The sequence below is a fragment of the Mobula birostris genome, chromosome 3 (assembly GCF_030028105.1).
Source record: "Mobula birostris isolate sMobBir1 chromosome 3, sMobBir1.hap1, whole genome shotgun sequence".
NCBI classification, from domain to species: Eukaryota; Metazoa; Chordata; class Chondrichthyes; order Myliobatiformes; family Myliobatidae; genus Mobula; species Mobula birostris.
This window is the reverse complement of record NC_092372.1, coordinates 81,616,381-81,631,675: the sequence shown is the minus strand read 5'-3', so window position 1 is coordinate 81,631,675 and position 15,295 is coordinate 81,616,381. Positions and strand designations below refer to the sequence as shown.

The following is a 15,295-nucleotide window of genomic DNA, read 5'->3' as shown; positions in this document are numbered from 1 at the left end:
TTTTAGAGAAAATCAGAGTACAAACCAATGCATGCAGAGCCACATATGATTGTATATTATAAGTACACTAACATATTAGAAATAAAATTAACACTAGGTTAATATGACTTCATATGTTCATACGGAAGCATTCTACAGTTACACGAGAATAACCTCAACATTTAGGTACACAGTAGTTTTTAGTAGAGATGATGCAGCAATATTTCATTTGTGATGTACAGTAAGTGTTTTCCATTAAGCAGATTTGCTTCAATAATGCATCAAAACTACCGAGGATATAGCTTAACAGTCCAAATATAAACAAGTATCTTGAATGCAAAGTGTCATTAATTAGTTATTAAGTGTAGTTATTTGAACATGTGCCCAGTCTCATCAGGGCATTCCCTACAACATTGTAGGAATTTGTTTCTGAACCAAGTATGAAGTGTTTTTCCATCTAATGAAAATGATGATTCATTTCAGAGATATTGTTGAGTTCCAAAATTTCTACTTCTTAATTTCAGGTTCATTAATTGCAGTATTTAGATTTTCTATCTTTCCAAAACTTTTTGGACCACACCATCTTCAAGTGAGACCCAAATGATGAGCAGTTTGGTTTCTTGTATCCACTGGGAACTTACTTGCAAGGACCTGAACTTGTTTCATAAAGCAGCTGTCATGTCTCAGTCTGACTTTAGGTTACATAAAAAACTTAAAAACAAACAGCTACAATTTTTCGTCTTTTCATTGTCAGTGGACTTAAAATTCATTGCATCATCTGATACAGATGACAGAAAGTTACAATCACCACAAAGTTTATTTATGAAATGCAAAACCATAAGACATAGGAGTAGTATTAGGCCATTTGGCCCAAAAACATTTACTATATTTAAAAAAAAAATTTGATATGCTTAAGTAAGTGATTTTCCATTCTTTCACTGTGTCCTAGTCATTTGCAGAATCTAATTCCTGAACAAGATTTTACTGCCATAAGAATAAGAATTCCAGTGTTTAATTTCTTCCTTTCGGGACCAACCAGATTGAAAGACTGCACGAATACAAATCTCCTTGTTACTTTAGCTGTTAAGTAGCAGGCTTAATTTTCTACAGCATGCTCTGCAACAAGGTGCAAAAGTAGCAGCATCATGAATTCGCAAGCTAAATTTTTACTTGCCTAAAAGCAGTACAACGCAAATCATCCAACAACATATGATGATTCACAATACATTGTGTGTTTTCTCCATACCCCAAATTGCCAGATAATTAAGGTAATAATGATATGGACCAATTAAATGTTAATTTAACAATAAATTTTAGATCAGCATTAGCCTCTGCTTGTAAATGGAGGGCACAAATAAATCAAGTGTTACAGTATATAAAAAATGTAAAAGGAAAATTATATTAAAAAAAGATTTTGCACTTACGGTGCCCATGAAAAGTATTCATCCCCCTTGGAAATTTTCATGTTTTACAACGTTGAATCACAGTGGATTTAATTTGGCTTTTTTTGACTGTACAGGAAAGGTACATCGCATCCGGAGTTTCTCCGGTTAGCGGACGATTTCCCTCCATGCCTCTCTGACACGGGGAATCGCGTACGAGGCAAGTTACAGCAGTGGTTTGCCATTGCCTTCTGCCGGGTGAGTTTCCAAAGAGACCACCAGCTCGTAACCCAGCACAGATGGAAAGAGTGCAGGGGAGCCGGCTGGCTGGATTTGAACCCGGGACCTTCCCTCCCGAAGTCCGATGCTGATGCCACTACACCACCAAAAAGACCCTTTCATGTGAAAGTGAAAAAGAGTTTCTACAAATTGATCTAAATTTATTACAATTACTAAACACAAAATAATTGATTGCATGATTACTCACCCCCAGTCTTCTTTACAAAACCACTAAAATCTGTCAGATTGCTTGGGAATCGTGAATGAACAGCCCTTTTCAAGTACAGCCACAAAATCTCAATTGGATTAAGGTCTGAACTCTGACTTGGCCATTCCAGGACATTAACTTTGTTGTTTTTAAGCCATTCCTGTGTAGCTTTGGCTTTATGCTGTGGGTCATTGTCTTGTTGGAAACAAATCTTCGCCCAAGTCAGTTCTCTTGCAGACTGCATCAGGTTTTCCTCCAGGATTTCCTTGTATTTTGCTGCATTAAATTTACCCTCTATCTTCACAAGCCTTCCAAGGCCTCCTGCAGTGAAGGATCCCCACAGCATGATGCAGCCACCACCATGCTTCAGAGCAGGGATGTGTGTTTTTGATGATGTGCGGTGTTTGGCTTATGCCAAACATAGCATTTAGTCTGATAGCCAGAACACTCAATTTTGATTTCATCAGGCCATAGATTCTTCTTTCAGCTGACTTCAGAGTCCGGCCACCTATGCCTTCTGGCAAACTCTAGCAGAATTTTATGTGAGTCCCCCACCACCACCAATAGTGGCTTTCTTCTTCCTGTGACTGACGAAGCACCTGGACAACAGTTGTTATTAACCACAATCTCGCATCTCAGCTTGTAACAGCTCCAGAGCTGTCACTGGTCTCTTGATGGTCCCCTTCCTGCACAGTCACTCAGTTTTTGAGGACAGCCTTCCCCAGGTAGATTTACAGCTGTGCCATATTCTTTTCATTTCTTGATGATTGACTTAACTGTATTCCAAGGGATATTCAGTTGCTTGGAAGTTTTCTTGTATCCATCTGCTGACTTGTGCTTTTCTATAACCTTTTTGTAGAGTTGCTTGGACTGTTCTTTTGTCTTCATGGAGTAGCTTTTGCCGGCATACTGACCTACCAGCAGTTAGACCTTCCAGATACAAATATATTTTTACTATAATCAATTGAAGCAGCTTGAATGCACACAGGTGATTTCCATTTATCTAATCATGTGACTTCTAAGACCCATTAGCTGCACCAGTGATGATTTAGGGGGTGAATATTTCGGTAATAAATTGTTTGTGTTTTGTATTTGTAATTAATTTAGATCACTTTGTAGAGATCTGCTTTCACTTTGACACAAGAATCTTTTTCTGTTGATCAGTGTCAAAAAATCCAAGTTATATCCACTGTGATTTAATGTTGTAAAGCAAGAAAACACAAAAACTTCCAGGGGAGGGGGTGAATACTTTTTATAGACACTGTATATAGCACACTTCACTATCTCTGGAGTTTTCCAGCCATGCAAGTACTTAAGTGTTGTGCAGCAGCAATCTGATAATGATCATTCTTCTTCTGGTCATAAATATTGACCAGGAATGAACTCTACTGGCTATTTTTTCTTTAAATAGTGCTATTTACTATTTTATGACCAGAACAAAATATATGGAATCTCACTCTGAAGTCAAAATATGGTACCTCTAACAGCACAGGACTCTTTCGGTACGGCACAGTATATTATCCCAAATTTTGTGCTTAAGACCATGCAAATGAGACTTGATATAACAGCATTCTGATTGGTAGGTGAATGTGAGTTATGGATTGTACAAGAAGATCCAAAAAAAGCTGATTATAACTTGAGCAAGTTTCAAGAACTGAAACATCCAGAAATATTTCACAGTACTGTGCATGCAACAGGAATCTGAGAAAAACCATCAGGGTACATGATAGATAATGTCAAAAGGAATGAGACAGCAAAAGCAGCCAAGCTGAAATAGACCCAACAACAATATATTAAAGCCATTCACCTCTGTTGTTAGTGTTATTACTGATCTGATGAACAAGAATTTAGTGATGGTAGTAATATGTTTGTTTCTTTGAAAATATACTTCATTAAATTGTACTTTATGGCAAAACACACTCTACTTCATAACCGCCTGACCCACCACCCAAATAATTTACCCCAACATGAAAGTAAACAAATAACTCCACTGCTTTTTGCAGATTTAGCATGAGACAAAATGTTTTCATGTCATGTAAATCAGACTGACCTTGAATCTTGCAGCAAAATTATGTGACCCTATATGAAGCATTTTATTTTTGTAAACTTTATATTCAGTGCCACTAATTAAACAACTGATATTCTGAAATGTTTCCCTGTTTGAGAGTCTATGACTAGGAAAACTTCTACTATTTCTTCCCAACACTTCATAATATAATATGGATCACAATCAAATAAAAAACTCTGCTGTGTCCCCTAAAATCCCCGGTCATTAATTTGTCTGTAACTTTGCTGCCAGTCAAACTAAAACATTGGGTGCAGTGCTGCATGTAACATGTCAGATTAATTTAATTTGCAACATCAATCAGTAAACAATGCAAAAATACAAGATATTTTAATACTGCCATTTACATCAAGTAGCAACAGACAACCATTTAGATAAGGTGCTTTTTCTAAAAATCAGTTAAACATTTTCATATAGTATTTCATTACAATAAAAAGGTAGTATTAGTTTCAAAATAACATTGGGGAGAGAAGTGGAAAGCATCTCTGAATACAATTTACTGGACAGTCATGTTGAGATTCCATAATTGTGCACGTACAGGTTATGCATTGCAGGAAATTGTAAACAAGTTGTCAATGCTTTTCTCTCCGTTAATTTTAATGGGCCAAAAGCCATGGGATGTTTATCAATTATTGGATTGCTACCTACTTATGAATAGAGGTTTGGAATTTAAAAGAAGTATTCAAAATTATGAATGGTTTAACAGAGTAGATGTAAAGAAACTATTCGTATTGTTGTGAGAACTGATAGCCATCAGACCCAGATTTAAAGATAACTGAGAAAAAGAACTAGGGATGATAAGGAGATATATTTTATCATAGGAAACCATTATGAACTTATTACCTGAAACGATGATGATGGCTATGTTTGTAACTCCAAAACATAAACTTCATTGAAAGGAAAACAAAGTAGTTTGAAATGCAAGTCTAACTTCATGTTTACTTTAAGCGAATCGCACACATATCAGGTGGTAGTATCATGACGTTATATAATTCACTTATTTTTACATACAACCTGTAATGAATTATTTAAACTAACAAAACTGCTTAATCAAATACATCTATATTATTCAAATATTATTGAAATATTAAATACACAACACTCCTCCTTGCTTAGCCACAAACACCAACTCAATATAGAATCCATCCCAACTATACATACAGTATACTATATAATACAACTACTGCACAGACATCCACAACACAGTAAATTTTAAATTGTCCCATTCAGGCCTACAGATTTAATTGCTGCGGAGGCTTTCTTATTCTTGTGGGATAATGTCTTTGCTGACAAGGGTGATCACTCTGCTTGGCAGGTAAGACTTATGGATGTGAAACAACCTCAAGTTCTAGGGCCTCCTCTATGCTGGTTGCAGGAGTTGACTCCGGGACTGCAGGGAGTGATTCCAACAGCTTTTCTTCTTCTTTTCTCTCTGTATCTACTTCGATGCTTGCTTTTCTCCTTTTCAATTCTGTCTTTCCTTTTCTTGCCTTCCTTTTTCTTCTTCTAGTTTCTTGTATCTCTGAATTTGCTAATTTCTCAAGAAATTAGGTCTCATTTGTCCCCTTCCATTTCCAAAGCACTTATACCTTCCTCCTCTTTTCCTTTTCCTTCTTTCTAGGGTGTACACCTTGCTCTTGGGAAGGTACATCTAACTAATTGAAGTATTTTCTGATTAACACTTCTATCACTCCCTTTATGCTTTGATCACTCCTCTTGGTTTCCTCATCCACAACATCATCTGACAAATCCTGTTTTCCCATCTCCATTGACTCCTTTCCTTTTGGCCTTCCATTCATCCAGCTGGGCTTCGGTCTCTGCATCTAAATTTTACCAGCAGCTTTTTGTCTCCCACTTGAAATTCATGCAATAATCTTAATGCACACCGAGTCAATTCTGGTTCTTTATACCCACAAAAGCTGAGCTTTCCTGAAGCTCCTTGAACTCTTGCCCAGCTTAAAATCAAGCCACATTTCTCAAGAAACTGCTTGATTAGCATAGTGGAAGCTTACTCAGCTATGTTGCCTACATAAACTGTTGTAGTCAGAGAACTGAACTCTTCACTTTCACGATTCCTCTGAGCAGCATGGTCCTTCCTTGGTTAATATGCTTTCAGCTGGAGGCACAGAGGTTCGCACCCACACCTGCATGTCCTCAGTTGGGCGACAGCTCATGTATGGTGTACAGCATGGAGACAGACAGTTATGGTATCATCCAATACCTTTCTTATTTCGCTTTCAGTTGACTCTATTGCATGGAATCTGGCATGCAAACGATAGATGTATGGATAATGAAGTTCAGTTGTCTCAGCCAATCACGACCCCACAATGCTGGCCCTCCTGTTTCTTTTATTATTTGCAAGCCCAGAGTGGTTTGATAGTTGTTGTATTTCACTGTTACAAATGTCATTCCCACAGGGGATTACCTTTTCTCCAGTACAAGTTCTTATTGGATATCTGCAGGCTTCAGGTCAGTATCTTTGAAATGTTGTTCAAACCTATCTTGTGAAATGACCGAAACAGCCAAGCCAGCGTTCAATTCAATTTTAATTAATTTCCTGTTCACTTCTGGTGCAAGCCATTTGCTTGTCTCATGTTAGTTTTCACACTGAAAATCTCAAGGCTACTTGGTCCTGAGTCACTCTCATCATTGTCACATTTTTCATTAACAGCATGCAGATTAGTGCTTTTTTTAAACTGTGACTTGACCTTTTAAGCTTTTCTCTTCACTGTGCAGTCCATTTATTTTTGTCTACCAAACATGTTCTTAGTATGTGTTCTACTTTGTGGTATTTTCTGCAAGTTCTGCCTTTAAACCTGCATTGATCTGGTGTATGTCAGACCCTACCACAATGGTAATACTATTTGTTCAGCTAAGCTGGTTTCTGCTTAGACATTGCAATTTTGTTCATGCTCACATTCACTCCTGACTGAAGTCCCTCTTTGCTGTTTCCATTGATATAGCTGTTTCAATTGCTCTTTTAAATGCAAGTTGTACTTCAGTTAGGAGCTGATTTTGAGTGTTTTCTTGCAAGATTCCACAAACTAACTGATCTCTCAGTGCATTATTAAATCTATCATTGAAAAGACAATGTTCAGATAATCTCCTTGATTCAGCCATGTACAAGGAAATAGACTCCCCTTCATTTTGATTCCGTTTATGAAACCTGAAGTATTCTGCAATCAACAACAACTTCAGTTCTAAAAGTACCTACATTACTTTCAAGATTATCAGCAAAGCTCATTTCAGCTAGTTTGGTTGGAACAGTTAAACTTTGAAGCAAACTTATGGCTTTAAATCCAATGCAATCAGTGAAATTGGCACTTGCTTTAAAATTTTGCTCAATCCATTCAGTATACAAAATCCATTTATCTGTTGTGAAATGGAACAAATCTATCTTTCTGATGTAGCCGGCAATTTCTGCTTTTTTTAAAAATGACTATTATCACCCAGTACTCACTGTTTATGACCCATCTTTCTGCCTTTTGTTTTAAACTTGATCATCTTTCCTTCCAAAGAACACATACTGCACTGCTTTTTCTAAAAAAAAATTCCAATGTCTCACTGCGCTTCAACAGGTAAGTAGTCGTCTCGGATTTGTTTTTAAAATACCTCATCACCACCGTTATGTTTTGTAACTCCAAAACACAAAATTAATGGAAAGGAAAGCAAAGAAGTACAAATTGTGAGTCTGACTTTGTGTTTACTTTAAGTGATGCATGCATTCATCTTGTGGTAGCATCATGACATATGCAATTCACTTACTATTATGTATAGCCCATAATGAATTATGTAAATGATTATTATTAAATGCTTAAAAATATAATTACAGTATTACTCAAATATTAAGTACACAACAATGGCCAGACTTGGAGAGAATTATATGCATGCGCATTTCAGCTAGAAAATTCACAGAACCACAGTAACAGTATATGGTGAATGGGACTATTGCAAAATGTGCACAAAGCACAGCGCAGGAAAATAAATGCCTTCTTCAGCGTTGTCCAGAACTACAATCTGCCATGTTGTCCACCCAAGCAGTATTATTCCCATACATGAAAGCAGGTATTACTTTCTCATTAATGTTGTAAAATAATAATTAGTAACAGTCATAAATGTACAAGATCAATTCAGTGTAGGCATGCAATAGAGACACAAAACAAAGAAAAATTCAGATAAACAGTCACCATATCCAATTTCCAAACCCTGGGGAATTGGAAGCACTGGAAAGCGACAACATGATCTACAAATAAGGTTCTCACCTCTTGCGATTTCATTTAATTTATGTAAATAGCTGGTCATGGGAGCAAATTAAAATTGAAGGCAGAAAAATGAAATTGATAAGATAAATCACAAGAGTAAATATATCAAGAAACGACTTTATAGAATTCTTCAAATAATAGATTTACAAAATAAATATCCTTTTTGTGCATTTCATTCACAAGATTGGAAATGAAGGGCATCTGTACTCCTACCCATCTGATAAAAACAGTATTAGGATGCTCATTTTAGAGAGAGATAGAAAGAGACCATCTACTCACTGAAGATTCAGGTTCAGGATTTGGAAATAAACATGAACAACTTGTTTGAAGCACCAATACAAGTTGAGAACGCAAGCAAAGTATGTTTTTTTCTTTTTTTAGAGGAAGAAAATACTAAAAGAGTGAAAGAAAACATTGAAATATAAATAAAATCTTGATAAATCTGCACTTCAAATATCATATACAGTCCGCCACCGAACTCGAAAAGGATACTTTAACACTGGGAAAAGTACAGATAAGATTTACAGTAAGCTGTAAAATTTCCCAAGACTGAAATTCTTCTCTTACTGACACAAATCAGCACCTGAGAGGAATGCAAGAAAAAGTGAATGAAAAAGTCATTAACCAGCAAAGTTACCATACATCAATCTAGCACCTGTGATCAATGTATGATATCCAAGAACCAGATCCAAGCATTTTTGATGTCAACATATCACCAAATTTAAGTAGGAGATCAGAACATAGTAAAAGTATAGTCTTAACTGTTATTAAAATTATTATAAACAACTACTCTGTCAATATGCATGTATTAAGTGATTTTATGTACTGTAGATGTAATGTGATGTGATTTTGCACTTTTAACATCCTCTTTTATAATCTACTTACTTCTGCTTTCACTTGGCTCTCTCTAGCTAAACATTATATCCAGCTGTGGAACTAAGCTGGCAACCAGGAAAAAATTCTGTGCCAGTGCTGATTTGTAACCAGACATTAGGAAATGCACAAAGGATTTGGATTATCTCTCACTCCAAATTTATGTTCACTTAGTGACCTCCATTCAATATGTTCTCTGGAAATCTTGGTCATGTAACATCATCCTATAACGCTGCAGCACACACAGCATCACAATGCCACCTACTTCAAGTTTCAAAGGCTGTTTGTAGAAGTTGACAATTACTACACACAGACATTGAAAACAGTGCTTTAAAAAAAAGAATATTTACAAAAATGCTTGACTAATTATAGATTTGAAGTTCTCAATTAACCATAAAATATAATATCAAGAAACACAATTAAAGAGCAACAAACTTAATTTATAGAATGATTTTAAGTAGCAAAATATATCCAAAAATATTAAATATAGCATTTGAATTTTTATTTGCAGAAGCAATCCCTTATAAAATAATTTTATAACACTATAAAAATACCAAAGTCTCACATGGGCATTAAATGCAAGTAATGTACTATTTGTTATGGTGTAAATGAAATGTTATAGTTTCAACAGTCATTTGGTAAAAATAAAAAGAATGCGAATCTATATAGTTCTTTCCATAACCTTACAGCTTCCATTTCAGGTCCAGGAAGTAGGATCATCTAAAAAAGTTAACTGAAAAGTAGAGAGGTGGAAGGGTTTTACAAGGAAATACCAGAATGTAGGAGCTTGATAGCTGAAGCCATAACTGCCAGTCATCGAGAGGAAAGGCAGATTAGAATAAACATGAATTAGGGAATAGATGACTTCAGGTTTGTTGAGAACAAAATACGAGAGACCAACTAGGAGCCTAATCAGAACAAATATACAGTATTTAGAGATAGCTTAGGCATGAAAGGGAGTTTTAGCTAAAGCATGGCAACATATTGAGGTGAAATTCAAAGGTATCTAAAAGGGCATGTATAGAAGGACAAAAACACAACCTATGGCCAAATATAATATGCAGTCAGTTATCCGGCTAGGTTTCAAACATTTTACAGCTGGGGCCCAAAGTTTACAAATGTAAACTGAACATTCTATTTAACACTGGAGGAAGGCATTGCTCATCCGCTTGTGAATATTGGACCATCAGTCAGTCTCAACCAGGTGCATGTGAAACTGAAACATGTTGTAAGTGATATTGCAGAGGAGGTCCACAGAAATATGTAATAAGATGGAACCAAGATTAAATTCACAAGCTATATCAGGGGAAGATGTGGGAAGGGATGGTCATTATTGATGATCAAATAGGCAAGAGAGAAGTGATGACAATATTAACCTAATATTGTTAATATTAATAGCCTGAAAGAGATCCATAAACAGTAAGATACTCCGAAATGCAGTCATTTTTACAAACACAGAAAGCTTACGGAACAGATGGAAGTAATTGATCCTCTACTTGGGTGGTTGATGGGCAGTGCAGACTTGGTGGACCTAACAGCCTGATTGAATGCAGTAACTCTCTTGGGCTCTCATCTACACCCAGGACCTGAATTCAAACCCTCCAAGTAAAAGTAAGTGTACTTACTGCTGTACCAAAATAACCTGATGAACAAAGAGCACACTTAGTTCATGATTAAACTTTGAAGGCACAGAGAACCATGGTCACAATAGACGATAGACAATAGGTGCAGGAATAGGCCATTCAGCCCTTCCAGCCAGCACCACCATTCACTGTGATCCTGGCTGATTATCCACAGTCTACCCTTTTCCTGCCTTCTCCCCATATCCCTTCACTCCGCTATCATTAAGAGCTCTATCTAACTCTTTCTTGAAAGAATCCAGAGAATTAGCCTCCACTGCCTTCTGAAGCAGAGCATTCCACAGAACTACAACCCTCTGTGTGAAAAAGTTTTTCCTCAACTCCGTTCTAAATTGTCTACCCCTTATTTTTAAACTGTGGCCTCTGGTTCTGGACTCCCCCAACATCGGGAACATGTTTCCTGCCTCTAGCATGTCCAGTCCCTTAATGTCACAAACTCGGCACGAGGTCAAAAGAAATAATATCCCATGATTGACCTTGCCATGTAACAAATGAATCTAACAAATAATAGTAAACTCTGATATAGCCTTGCAAAGAATGGGCCATGAAGTTATTACAAAGGGGTGGGTCATTGTACCTGCTGCACATGCACCTGCCTAAATAATACTGGAACTAGCTGCGCAGCCTTCGTGGAAAACACTGGGAACACACGAAGACATTTCTACAGAGCAGCTTGTTTACCTTTTCTCCCACCACCAGGCTAGTCGTTGGTCGTCTTGAACAAACAAGCAGGGCTTAAAAGTCATGGTAAAAGCCAACTCTCGCCCTCAGAAAGCCTACAAACTTACAGTATGATAATATTTTAAATATATTTGTTTGAGCTTAAATTGCTGTTACAGGGAGAACCAACAAATAATCTGCTTGGTTAAAAAGTCAGTGAAGACTGGACATATTCTTGAGATGTTTCATTTTCTAGAAAATGATCTTCGGTTGAAATTTATTTGATCTTCTTCTAACCTGGTACGACAGTACAAGCAGAGTCTATATTGTTGTGCAATAATTGTCTAATGTGATCACCGGTCCTGTATTACAACGTCTGGACAGTCCATGCTTTAAAAACAAATATTCGACGGTGCTTACTACTAATTATGTTGAAGCTGTAAGAATCAGCCTTTCATTCAGTGTGTGGCCTTCCGCAGTGTCGCCAATGTCAATTCTCTGTCTCATGTTTTACAATAAGAGAAATTTCAAACTCCTCACTCAGCCTTCGCTGAACCTGAGCTGGTACTGTAATTCTTAGCCCAAATGTACACCCTGTCACCTTCCGTGAATTACGCCAGAATATCATCTTCAAATTTTCCGCATCGAAGTCCTTTCAATAACACTTGACATTTCACGTTCCTACACGCCGCGTTCTCTCCCACAAACGCTGTGTACGCCAATCAAATATTTAAACAATTTGATTTCAACTCGACTGAAACAACGTTTGGTCGCTATCATGAAATGTGAAAATGATTAGATGACTAAGCCCCTCAGGCAAAAGTGTTAGCCTTGGCGGCTGAGTTTATCAAAGTTACCGCTCGATTGATTGTGTGTGAGAAGTCAATCTCTTAATTACAGCGCTACCCGCTACTGAGGAGAACCAAAATTAATAACACCCGAACGTTTCGGATACTGTAAACCGTGCGTGTGCAGCAAAATACTTCAGTACTTCGAATATATAAAGCGGTTCAGAGTAAAAGTGTCTTGTTCGACTTCCGTCGCTAATGAACGCCAGCAATGCCCTAAATTTTAACCTAAATTAACCACTATCCCTTTCAATTCCCCGCCCCCATATTCCTGATAAACCACCACCTTTTAGCGCCAATGCTCTGATCCTAGCTTGGAAATTCCCCAGGCTTATCTGTACATTAGATCCCTGAGCGGTATGTAATTAGAACAATAGCCATCCACAGGGACAACGCTTTTGGTTACATCAGGCAGTGGTTTACCCGAGTGTGAAATGATCAGACGCTTCAAACCCCGGCTCTCCACTCGGAAGCACCACACTAAGTAACGTAGCTGCCTGAGAACTTTGCATTATTTCAACCTCTGGTTAAAGCACCAAATAATGAATATTTTACTGGAGTCATGATATTTTAACGCACAGACAGCAGGGCAGACCAAATATGATTTATTAACCTTTTTAGGGTATAATTCCTCGATCACGTTGAGAAGATGCATGTTGTTTGAAATATACGGTAATTGAGTTAGCACCGAATATCTGTCCGAGTTAAGACAGTAATTTACTCCGCAAATGTTAGCGCCTCTATCCTTTATGTTAATATATTAATGTATTATTAACCTGCCCTGTTTCTTGATCGGCGGCTAATCAGTAACATTACACTGGCAACGGGAAGTTTGGTCTCGAGTGTCCTGGAGACGGTGACTCTCGACTGCCTTTCCTTTTCTATTAGATCAGCAGCACTTTTGCCACACGAGGAGTCTGCACCGATTCCCATTGAGTTGCTAACCTAGCCACTTCGGCAAAAGCCTTTCCATCTTTCCAGGTTTTTGAACACGAAATCACTCCAAACTGATGCTAACCCACTTATTGCAAATAGAATTGTCACCTGCCAGCCTCCGCGATGCACTTTTCACAGTTCTCGGTTACGTAGTTACTGTATTACTGTCCATGCATTATTTACATAAATGGCATTCCGCTTCGGACACGCTTCCAGCAATTGTTTGGGGGAAATAGGTGGTAATGCACACAAGATGAACATTTGCATTGACAAGTTCAATTTCCCTCACAGGATACCCGTGAACTCGGTTTGTACTCACCCTTTTCGCAATGTGGCAATTACCCTTTTCGGTCTCTGTGAAAAAGAATTAACCCAACAGGCAGCAGCGGCATATCAAGTGGATGCTACGAGCCCACCGAGCACTCCAATCTCCCATCTTATATCCACTTACCTGCTGAGTGAATGGGCTCTCCTTGATGTAGCTGAAGAGAAACGAGGAGAAGAAGAGGTCTTCGTTTAGTCCACAGCCCGCCATCCTCAGTGGGCGATGGGATGGGGAGGAGGGAGGCGGGTGCGGGGCTGAGCGCGGGAGCGAGCGCCTACAGTCGCTGTCCGAGCCGCAGTCACGTGAGCGAGCGCCTGCTCCGGGTCCGGAGTCCAACCGCGCGCCTGGACCCACGCAGCTGAACCGCGCCAAGCTGAAGCCTCTCGGGCCACCTGTTGCACGCCCCCTGCTATCAGTGGCGCGCGGTACACCGCAAGCACCAAGCTCGGCCGCTGATTGGCTTTGCTGAGCGAAGCCCCCTCTGGGCTCGTGCAACCTGCAGTCGCGCGCAGGCAGCCGGGAACGCGCTTTCTTTCTCCAGCTAGCGTGACACAAGTCCAGAGAGACAGACTGCTCCGGGGGTTGGGGGGGGTTCAAATGTTGTCAAGTCAGACTCAGAGGTAGATGATTAGACGTTTCAAATCGTGCTCCGAAGCGCCACTGTTAATACGGGAAAATTACAACGATGAGACTTTTCCTCCCTCTCTCGTAATTTCTCCTCCTGGGAAATAAGGCAAAAGTGTCACGTGCACGGTCCCGGCTTCCTGGCAAGGCCAGCAGAGGGGGCTGGGAATTACAGGTAGACTTTGTTTCAATTGGGCACCTATTCCTGTCACAGATACTGGAGATCCCTGAATGGGAAGGCGTGGGGCGTTGAGAGTGAAATGGTACGGATCTCTTCCTTTGATTTATTTCCCTTGACAGTGTGTCGTCTTCGCGTTGGTCACGAATCCAGACGGTGCAATGAGCGTACGTGGGGTAATGCCACCCCTGTTCAGTGAGGTCAGCACCTGAGATCTCACTTCTCCTTTTAACTTTCACTGTTAGTCCCAGGAGAGTGTGCCCACCATTCGCACATCCAGCGTTCAGATCTACAAGACTGGTGTAATATGATTAAATGAATCAATTCCCGCCAGGGGTCATGTTTATACAGTGTATCAAAGATGATCACTTAATTCCCTGCGGAACTGTTTTCACAGTCTTCGCACGAGTCCAAACGGAGACAGTCCGTAGTGAAGACGGAGCCGTTTATTTAAAACTTACCGGGCCCGCACTAAAATCGGCACTTTAACACCAGCCGGTTACAGTTAAGTTTTCCAGACGAAGAACATCAGTGCCTTTAGCGTGAGTCCAGCTGCCACCAACAATATTTGCAATCCCGAATTCACGTTTAACTTCCGATAGGCAAACTGCACGCTTTAAACTTAGATCACCAGCTCGTCATTTATGTGAAATACAGTTCTCTTCCCCTGATTAGCCACTTTAAGCCGAGATCTGGGGCTAGATCATTGCCTCATTACCGGAGCTAGTTAGACGACAGCGCGGTATCTGCCACACGGTTTAAGTCCAAGGAATGCCACAATCCTACTTCCCTCGTCCAGTTCGCATGAAAGATAGTTATTCGGGCCACCACTTCCGCTCAGACTAGAATTGGAGATTGTTTATAAAATGCTGAAACTCCACATTCCTCTTTTCTCAGTCGACCACCTTATATCCAGATATGAAATCAGGCCGGCGGTAAAGGTTCTGTCTGCAAGTTGGTTTTTTAACGTCTAGCTCTTATTTAACATCCTCCAAAATATTTCCTCCTGACTGCACAGGTTGATATAAAAAGCGTG

General features: G+C 39.1%; 1 protein-coding gene across 1 annotated transcript in view; it reads right to left on the bottom strand.

The window, feature by feature from the left end:
* ppargc1a (peroxisome proliferator-activated receptor gamma, coactivator 1 alpha) overlaps positions 1 to 14,730 on the bottom strand; it is a 575,483-nt gene extending 560,753 nt beyond the window's left edge. The window contains exon 1 of the mRNA XM_072252955.1: positions 13,584 to 14,730. Coding sequence (XP_072109056.1) covers positions 13,584 to 13,667 — 84 coding nt within the window. The 5' untranslated portion in view covers positions 13,668 to 14,730. The remainder of the gene's footprint in view (positions 1 to 13,583) is intronic.
* Positions 14,731 to 15,295: the final 565 nt, after the last annotated feature.